The sequence below is a fragment of the Drosophila pseudoobscura genome, chromosome X (genome assembly GCF_009870125.1).
Source record: "Drosophila pseudoobscura strain MV-25-SWS-2005 chromosome X, UCI_Dpse_MV25, whole genome shotgun sequence".
NCBI classification, from domain to species: Eukaryota; Metazoa; Arthropoda; class Insecta; order Diptera; family Drosophilidae; genus Drosophila; species Drosophila pseudoobscura.
In genome coordinates, this window is record NC_046683.1 from 50,766,842 (window position 1) to 50,775,862 (window position 9,021).

General features: G+C 46.5%; 5 protein-coding genes and 3 non-coding genes across 8 annotated transcripts in view; 6 read left to right on the plus strand and 2 right to left on the minus strand.

The window, feature by feature from the left end:
* LOC4813165 (uncharacterized) overlaps positions 1–716 on the minus strand; it is a 47,613-nt gene extending 46,897 nt beyond the window's left edge. Inside the window, exons 1-2 of the transcript XR_001453181.2 lie at positions 499–716; positions 72–406 (exon numbers count right to left, since the gene is read on the minus strand). The gene's annotated coding sequence lies outside the window, so the exon portion shown is untranslated. The remainder of the gene's footprint in view (positions 1–71; positions 407–498) is intronic.
* A 29-nt stretch (positions 717–745) lies between these two features.
* LOC4813751 (WD repeat-containing protein 78) lies at positions 746–3,423 on the plus strand. Its single transcript, XM_001353695.4, has 5 exons — positions 746–896; positions 1,043–1,342; positions 1,393–2,843; positions 2,901–3,116; positions 3,177–3,423. Exons 2-5 carry the CDS (start codon positions 1,160–1,162, stop codon positions 3,400–3,402), a joined length of 2,076 nt encoding a protein of 691 aa, XP_001353731.3. The 5' UTR covers positions 746–896; positions 1,043–1,159; the 3' UTR covers positions 3,403–3,423.
* A 78-nt stretch (positions 3,424–3,501) lies between these two features.
* Positions 3,502–4,829, plus strand: RabX5 (RAS oncogene family member RabX5). Its single transcript, XM_001353694.4, has 6 exons — positions 3,502–3,919; positions 3,981–4,082; positions 4,141–4,205; positions 4,257–4,390; positions 4,452–4,677; positions 4,733–4,829. Exons 1-6 carry the CDS (start codon positions 3,642–3,644, stop codon positions 4,789–4,791), a joined length of 864 nt encoding a protein of 287 aa, XP_001353730.3. The 5' UTR covers positions 3,502–3,641; the 3' UTR covers positions 4,792–4,829.
* A 432-nt stretch (positions 4,830–5,261) lies between these two features.
* RpL23A (ribosomal protein L23A) lies at positions 5,262–6,760 on the plus strand. The gene is made up of 3 exons (XM_001353693.4): positions 5,262–5,394; positions 5,770–6,149; positions 6,223–6,760. The coding sequence occupies exons 1-3, from the start codon at positions 5,364–5,366 to the stop codon at positions 6,610–6,612; spliced, it is 801 nt and encodes a 266-aa protein (XP_001353729.2). The 5' UTR covers positions 5,262–5,363; the 3' UTR covers positions 6,613–6,760.
* A 221-nt stretch (positions 6,761–6,981) lies between these two features.
* LOC6900652 (small nucleolar RNA Me28S-Am2634) lies at positions 6,982–7,077 on the plus strand. The gene has a single exon (XR_053230.2). It is a non-coding gene; the product is annotated as a small nucleolar RNA Me28S-Am2634 (small nucleolar RNA).
* A 129-nt stretch (positions 7,078–7,206) lies between these two features.
* Positions 7,207–7,302, plus strand: LOC6900651 (small nucleolar RNA Me28S-Am2634). Its single transcript, XR_053229.2, has one exon. It is a non-coding gene; the product is annotated as a small nucleolar RNA Me28S-Am2634 (small nucleolar RNA).
* Positions 7,303–7,418: 116 nt separating this feature from the next.
* Positions 7,419–8,813, minus strand: LOC4813762 (telomere length and silencing protein 1 homolog). Its single transcript, XM_001353692.4, has 3 exons — positions 8,576–8,813; positions 7,910–8,523; positions 7,419–7,851 (listed from the first exon to the last, which is right to left on the minus strand). Exons 1-3 carry the CDS (start codon positions 8,695–8,697, stop codon positions 7,697–7,699), a joined length of 891 nt encoding a protein of 296 aa, XP_001353728.1. The 5' UTR covers positions 8,698–8,813; the 3' UTR covers positions 7,419–7,696.
* LOC6900650 (small nucleolar RNA Me28S-Am2634) lies at positions 7,439–7,534 on the plus strand. The gene has a single exon (XR_053228.2). It is a non-coding gene; the product is annotated as a small nucleolar RNA Me28S-Am2634 (small nucleolar RNA).
* Positions 8,814–9,021: the final 208 nt, after the last annotated feature.

Genomic DNA, 9,021 nt, shown 5'->3' on the forward strand with positions numbered 1-9,021 from the left:
TAAGCGAATCAGCGTAGCGAAGCATAAAAGCAAATTAACATAAAACAACTTCTTTTTCGACTTCTACTTACAGATATGAGTATGCGGATCTGTGTGGATGTGTGTATTTGGACACACATCAAAGTACTTCTTCCTCTGTTCCATCTTTTGGCCATTGTCAGCCGCTGTGGCGGAATTAAAGACCCTTTTTCTAATGCCTTCGTCCGGGCAAATTGCTTTGGAACGCGTCTAATTGGAATACAAATTTCATTTGAATTGTTTTTTCTTGCTTTTTGGTCTCTTCTTTTTCGAGTGGAGTGTGTTTTTTCTTGCGACAGGTCATAGCACTAACAATTTTTCGTTCAGCTTCGCGCGGAAATTTGTGTGGTCCATTCACAGTAGACAGTAGATGGTATTATTATTGTGACTGCAGCCATGTGAAACGAGTGGGGAGAGAAAAGGAAGGAAGAAACAAGAAGATAGGAAGCGGGCATTTTGAAAGAACAATTTTAAACTCACGTATTAGTTAAAGACTGGCTGGATGGTTGTTGCAAATTTTTATTCCCTATGATCCACAGTGTACTATATATTTTCTACCCCCCCTTCCGTGAGAGTATGCGTTTCTGTTGCGAAATTGCAATTCAAAAATAGTTTTTGATTGCTGTGCTTTCAGGTGTCCATTCACAATAGATCGAATGCAGTCGTGCGGAACAGCCGCTATGGATTATGAAAGAGGAAGGCTGAAATGTGCAAAACGGTCACACTTAAAAATGGCGATTTGTTTACAAAAACATTTGTATTTCGAATTGGATTGGGACGAAAGATCTACCATACCCAAATATGGATATCTAGACACACACTTAAATGCATATCTACATCATATTGTATGGAGTTTCGGTTAGAGTATTCCGGTCTTGGTAATCATCCCACTGCAACTTTCCTCCCTACCATTATGCATCGTTGTTGCATGCTTTTGAAAATATGTATTATAAATATTTATAGATGCACCACCGATAGATGCAGTAATGTGTAATATGGCTAATGAAATTCCATTTTGCAACAGGCACAAAACAGACAATATGCGCGTGGTGGTTGTGGCAACGAAGCGTTGCCATGTCATCATCCACACAAACAATTGGATGAGCCACCACCGGCGGCATGAGCTCTGCATTAGCGAAAAATGTCCCGCACACTGAAGAAGGATTACCGCACCGCGGATTTCGAGCAGCTGAGCCGTGAGATCCGGAACCATCCGATAATGAGGACTTCCACGGCGGAGCATCAGCAGATGCAGAAACTGCGGACGCCCGAGTATCGCACCAAGTGCGTGATGCGGGCCTCGTTGGATGACATTGCCCTGGGGGTGAGTGGATCAATCGCTGATGGATAGCCTCATAGGCTGCTCTATTTCAGATCAATCTCTACAAGCTGCATCTGGGCGAGACGAAGCAACCGCAGCAACCATCTATCCCAGAGACCTTTACTCCTGGCTCTGTTTCTGGCTCTGTTCACAGGCCCCCCAAGTCGGCCAAATCTCCTGCCACGCCCTTCATCAAGGTATTGCTGCGCAAGACGCCCACCGTGGTGCTGTTCGAACGTCACAGCATGACGGCCCTAGCAGACACCGAAGAGGGCCGGCTGGTGCTCGAGGATAACCAGCGGTACGAGGAGCTGCTGGCGGGCACGGACAAGTCGCGACGCACCGTCGACTCGGACACCCAAACCATTACGGCGCTGAAGAAGTCGCGCCTGGTGAACACGGAGCGCCTGACAACCGAGCAGATTGGCTCGTATGTGTCCAACTTTGAGATGTTCGATACGTACCAGGACCTGGAAACGTCCACCACGAGTGTGCAGGTGCAGGGCGCCCAGAAAATGGAGGTCACCACATATCACGTGGGAGGCGTGGACCAGTTTGTAGCGATCAACAGCATGCCCAACTTCAAGCTGGCCCTAATGCTCACCATGCGCATCCTGGCGAGCAATGTGTACGAGCCGCAGCAGCGACGATACCGGAATATGGCCATGCCTGATCCGCTGGCTGAGGATGTCAAGTTCAAGTACCGGTTGGGTCTTCTGTGGCGCCTGAGTCCGCCCTCCCCGCTACCTAGGGTCCATCAAGCGGTGAGCGACGTAAGCTTCTGCCCCAGCAACGGCGACATCATGGCCGTGGCCTATGGCGTATATAGTCATGCCAATATGTCCCGATTGCCGCGTTGCGGCTACGTTTACGTGTGGAACATCAAGAATCCAGTGAACCCCGAACGCTGCTTCAACTACGAGGTGCCAGTGGTCACCGTGGAGTTCTCCCCATCAGCTCCCCAACTGCTGGCCATCGGTCTGCATAATGGCAGCGTCGAGGTCCGTAATATCTCGCAGCCGGAGCAGCCGCCGCTAGCCATTTCTCACCGCAGCACATCGCCCCACTTTGAGCCAGTGACAGCCATCAGGTGGATTCGAATAGCAGGCGATGTAGGTGGCCCGGCCGTTATCACACCCTTCCTGGCCATATCCCGGGCTGGCGCCGTCACCAAGTATCGCCTGATAAACAGTCCCCATTTGCTGGGCTTCGAACAGCAGCGTCTGCAGCGGGCCGAGGGCGAGCTGGAGGGCCTAAAGATCGATCGTCCGGTGCCGGCGGCCTCGCTGCAGGCCAATCGGCATCCGCAGTGCCTGGAACTGGTACTGGATCCGGTGCAGGCAGACATCTACTATGTCCTCACTGACGAGGGCACCCTCTACAAGTACTCCACCAACTATCCGCTGCAGCATCTGGAGCAGCGGCAGGTGCACAATGGCCCGGCCGTGGGCATGGAGTTCTCTCCTTGGTCCCCCAAGATGTACCTCACCTGCGGCAGCGACTGGTGAGGCCTGAATCTCTAAAGGGCTCTCCGCTTATACTTATTTGGTTTGTCCCACAGGTGCATACGGATTTGGCTGGCTGGCATTCTCTCGCCGGTCATCACATTGCGCCACCATCTCTCGCCCGTGCACAGCGCCCGCTGGAGTCGCACCCACTCCACCATACTGGTATCGCTCACCCGCAGCACCGTGGACATTTGGGATTTGCGCAACAGCACCCTGAAGCCCGTGTCCTCGACCACGATAGATGCCACCATCTACTACACAACCTTTCGGTGGGTGCTCTTGAAGTGATTTGTCCGTATTTGTTCGCTGATCTGTTGATGATCTTTCAGGTTTTCCCACTGTGGTCGCTCTTTGGCGGTGGGCAACGAGGCCGGCAATCTGCTGATGCTTTCGTTCGAGGACATGCCTTTTCCCCCGCACTTCCAGTACAAGCAGCTGAAGAGAGCCATCTTCAAGGCGCTGGCCATGGAACCCGATCTCCAGCAGCAGGTGAAGAGTGTCGGCTACTTTGGCTATCCCGCTGGCAACAAACAGCCAAAGGCGTTTAAATATTAATGAATAAAGAAGCGTTCCAATTGAAAATGTTCCATTGCCTGCCACCTTGAACCAAGTAAGCCTGGTTTTAGTTGCTCTTATCAGACACCTGCATTTACAATTCAAAACACAGCTCGGAGTGTAAGATAGCCTCGAGTACCTTGAGCATATCATAGCGACCAAGTTCAAGCCGCCCCCGCTGACGACAACGACGACCAAGTTTGTGGTTTTGTGGCGCAGTCGATGACGCCGACTTTCGGATGTCGACGCGTTGTTTAGTTGAAATAGAAACGTTAACAATGCCTCATCTACTACGGCAATTGCCCGTTTCTCCCACGGCCACAATGCACGATACACGGACAACACTGCGAAACCTGCCTCCGGCCTACAGTCCCGCACAGACGCCACATAGCCGGGAGAAGGATTTTGCCCCACAGGTGCGCTATCATTTGGAGCTGCCACGAAAGCCAAAGTTCCGGCCCTGCAAGGTCATCTTTGTAGGCGACTGTTCCGTTGGCAAAACGGCCATAGCCAATCGGTGAGAGCAGGATCAGACCATCCCGTAGAGGATAATAATCGTTCGGTTCGTTCTCCCTTAGCTTCTGCTATGACAAGTTTCAGTCCAATTACAAGGCAACAATTGGTGTGGATTTTGAGCTGGAGAACTTTAATATACTTGGCCACAATTACAGCCTGGAGATGTACGTGTGGAGAGTACACCTTCCTCTTTCTTTATTTATATTTTTGCTTGGTTTCCAGGTGGGATACGGCCGGACAAGAGCGCTTCAAGTGTATTGCTGGCGCCTATTATCGCAATGCAAGAGGTATGTACTGAAAATAATCATATATTGATTCTTAGAACTAATATCCTTCAGTGATTGTCGTGACCTATGACATGTCGAGACGCGATACCCTGGATTCGGCCAAGAAATGGCTTGCCAGCGCACTCAACTACAATACAAGCCAGAGACCATTGGTCTTTCTAGTGGGCACAAAGGCAGATCTCTTGGTGAGAGAACTACATTTCTATGCACAATTATAGATAAAGAATAATCACATTCACCTCGAAGACAAAGGAGGAATTCATGCGTATGGAGCGCTTGGCGGGCAACGCAGCCGCAGAAATTCAGGCGGAGTATTGGTCCGTATCGGCGCGTTCCGGCTTTAAGGTGACGGAGCTGTTCCAACGGATAGCTGCATTGGCCTTTGAGGAGGCAGTGAAGCAGCAGCTAGGATCCCTCAAAGGCACAACACAGGAACAGGCGACGCTGGCATCTGTGAAATCGCAAACATTTGGTAATATTTTGTATTGAAGTCACAAGTCATTGGCCTTACGAAAATGTTCTTGCAGATTTACGCAGCTATTTCAGTAGTCGCTTTTCAAGACAAAAAAGTGGATGTGCTTGCTAGCCTTCACAATTTTAAGTTAAGGAGTTAATAAATAAAAGTTATTTGAAGAAAAACTGTTGTTTGTGGATAGCCTTGCCATTCATTTGAACAGCACGTCGTTTTGGTGCTGTTGCGCGCACAAACGTAATGTGCTGTAAAGCACTATCTTAAGGGCTGTTGCGCGCACAAACGTAATGTGCTGTAAAGTGCTATCTTGAGTGTCATTGCACACATTAACGTAATGTGCTGTAAAGCGCTATCTTCAGTGCTGTTGCGCGCACAAACGTAATGTGTTGTCTCTTTTTCTTCGACTTCAAGTTATTTATTTAAGAGCTATGCTTCTAATTTTGTATAGCAACTTTTAGTTAAAGGAATAATTAACTAATTAAAGGAATATTAAAGGAATATTTTGCTTATTCTAATTAATACAACATTTTGGTATGTAAAAGCGCTATTTTGAGTGCTGTTAGGCGCAACATTCAGTGCTGTCAAGTGCAAATATTTAGTGGTCTGGCCACTCTACTGTCACATTACGCTTCCGCTTTTTGACAACTGGCCCTCGGTTGTTCTTTTCATTTCTTTTTCTCGTAGAAATGCCACCCAAAAAGCCAACTGAGAAATCCGGTAAGGATTTTTCATATAAAAATCAGCTAAAAATGTGTGGATTTATCACCAAAAGCAATGCTAAAGCATGGATAATAATCAGAAATAAAGAAATTGCATTAAATCACGAATTTAAGGCAGAAAATAGTTTAAATGTATTCGCCACGTGCGGTGTGGCTGCGTCCAACCACGGCCAATAATATGCGAGCTTGCCCAGTGCTACAATCAAGCCAATTTTTTTTTTACCATTATTTTCAAGTGAAATTCCCAGTTGAAATTTAATATAGACCACGACGACGCTTGCTTCAGTGGTGATAGATCAGGCTTAACCTAACTTTGTGTGTATCACATTCCGTGATGTTTACTAATCAATATGATTTGGTGTTCCGCTTGCAGCCAAGCCTGGCGATAAGAAGCCAGAGCAGAAGAAGGCTGCGGCCCCGGCTGCTGCCAAGAAGGAGGCACCAGCTGCTGCCAAGCCCGCGGCTGCTGCTCCCAAGAAGGCGGCTGCTCCTGTCAAGAAGCCAGCTACCGCTGCTGTCAAGAAGCCCACAGCCGTGAAGAAGGTGGCAACCAAGGCCAAGCCAAAGGTCAAGGATGCCAAGAAGAAGCTGGCTGCAGGCAAGAAGCCACAGTCGGTGCTGGCCAAGCTCTCGGCTAAGGCTCGCGCTGCCGCTAAGGCTAAGAAGGCAGTCAAGGTTGGTGCTAAGCCCGCCAAGGGCACTGCTAAGGCCAAGGCTGTTGCTCTGCTGAACGCCAAGAAGGTCCAGAAGAAGGTGAGTTCGCTGTGAACAATTACTTTTCCCTACTCTAATCTGGCTAATCCCCGCTTGTCACTGAATCGTGTAGATCATCAAGGGCGCTTTCGGTACCCGCACTCGCAAGGTCCGCACCAACGTGCACTTCCGTCGTCCCACGACCTTGAAGCTGCCCCGTAACCCCAAGTACCCCAGGAAGTCGGTGCCCACCAGGAACCGCATGGATGCTTACAATATCATCAAGTACCCCTTGACCACAGAAGCAGCCATGAAGAAGATTGAGGACAACAACACCCTGGTCTTCCTCACGCACCTGCGCGCCAACAAGAACCACGTGCGTGCTGCGGTCCGCAAGCTCTATGACATCAAGGTAGCCAAGGTGAACGTTCTGATCAGACCCGATGGTCAGAAGAAGGCTTATGTGCGCCTGGCGCGTGACTACGATGCTCTGGATATTGCCAACAAGATCGGCATCATATAGACAAGCAAAGTGTGGGGAACGTGCATCGCATTCTACATTTCTACATAGAATTCTTTCTATAAACAACATAATAACTAAGCTGACAGAGCGCGAGGATGAACGTTTCTAAGTTGTCGACTGGGTATAATAAAAACCACTCAAAAAGAAACCATTAACTTGCTTGATTCTGGGTGGGTTTTTTTTTTGTTTTTAGCGATTATTTTCAGAATTCATCCAAGAGCCACATCATTAAACGTGAGTTAGCATAAGCTTAAACATACCATTTTTAATAATCTAATTTCTTTACAGATTCTTTGCTTATGAGCGAAAAAGATGGGCCACCAGCATAAAAGGTAATTACTAAGGATATGAAATCTTAGAAACAGATTATATATTTTTTTTCTGATGATTTTTCGTAGGAATCTCACTGAGCTTCAGTCATTCGTTGCTTTGAAATCAATTTATCTTTCTGATTATACCAATAGTTATACCAAATTGCTTTTGTTCATGTACCCATCTAATCAAAATATTCTCCATATTTGTTTCAGTTGTCTCAAAATGGAGCCTTGGAGGTCATCGTTTCCCGAAGGTGTGTAGAATTTATTATCCTATACAAATTTTTATCTTTGATGATTTTCGAGTAGGAATCTCACTGAGCTTCAGTCATTCGTTGCTATGAAATTAACTTTATCTCTTACTGATTATATTATTCGTAATACGAAACTGAAACTAAATTGTTCTTTGTAAATCCCATCTAATCGAAATATTCTCTACATATTACAGATTACCCATATGTGGTTGCTTGGAATATTTCCCAAAAAGGTGTGTAGAGTTCATGATCCTGTAAATTAGTATATTGTGATGATTTTTTGAGTAGGAATCTCATTGAGCTTCAGTCATTCGTTGCTTTGAAATAAGTTTGTCTCTTACTGATATGTTTAGTGCATTATTTAAAGACCCTGCGAGAAATCTGATGACTAATCAATGCTGTTTTCTCTTTTTTCAGATGGTGAAACACGCACCGCTTGTATTCCTATATAAATATAGTTGTAGTTAATTTGACAATAAAACAAGCTATTTTCTTATAATTAAAACCATTGTACTTTTAATATCTGCGGAACTGTTTCCTAAACTTGTCATAATGATAGTCGTCGGTCGCACGCTTCACACCATTGGGACCTGTGTGGTTCTGTGCTGTTTTTTTTCCCTCCCTCTCCTCCCTTTTGCGTCTTCGCTGTTCGCTGTTCTCCTCGATATTGACTGCATTTAATAAAACGAGATGTACATAAGATATGGGATGAGAAAGGGTCGTACTTACATCGATTGTGTTGCATAAAGTTGACAGCCATGTTCGTGGGCACAAACTGTGACGGTCCGTCCTTCTTGTTCTTTGCATCCTGCAGCAGTTTCTGTTTTGCATCCTCCGTGGCCTCTATATTGCAGATCTTGGCCTGAATGCCCAGGTCTACCTCAGGAATGCCGTTTAACATTTGATTGGACAACATCTCCTCTGATCTGTGCGTGGACGATTGCCGCAAGTGGTCAGGCAGTGCATATAGTGCCGCGTCTTCGGGTGTTAGATATTTATTTACATCACCGTCGTCATTGTCTGCGGCATCTGTGCCACCACCCTTTCGCTTCTGCAGCTCTAGCTCAATATATTTCATCATCTCCTCGTCTTCATCGCGTTTGTTCGTCTCAGCAGAGAACTGTGTGCCAATGCCCACATCGTAAGGATCCTCGGCTTCCTTCATTTTGCCAGATTTCAATGTGGCCATGTTGACTAGGCCCCCAGATTTCACATTGAAGGGATCCTTTATGGCCAACTCCTCCTCCGGAGCGATTTTCTTGCCAAGGGCCAGACCCACAAGGCTAACACCATTTGGACGATGACGCAGACGTTGGCGTTCCTTAATATCGTCCAACGTTAGCCTGAGGAGAAATTGCCATTGAAAACGAAAGCATTTTCGCTGATTTTACTCACTTTTCCTCCTTTTCCTCGTCATCAGAGTTTTTGCGTTGGCGTAGATTTTTGCGTGAGGACTTCTTAAAGAAGACCTTTGTCGTCGCGCCCTCTGTCTTCGTTTCATCAGCCGCATCGCTCATTCTTTGATTTGTTTATGGTTTTATTTTTATGAAAATGCGATTTGTTTATTTTCTTGTACGTCGCGTGCGCGATAATCGCTACCAATATATCGAGTTGATATGTTTAGTTATCGATAGTATAGTTGCAGCATATAATGTTGGTATATAATGGTATATTTGCTCCATATTTAAGGGATTTTACGGGTATATCCCAGATCAGAAAATTTTCCATCGACCGAATTAAAGATGATATTCGTATGCAAAATTCAAATGCATGCCGTATTTCAATCGATGATTCATTAATCGGATAAAGTTATGTGGGCAGGGCTGGGTCACCTATCTATG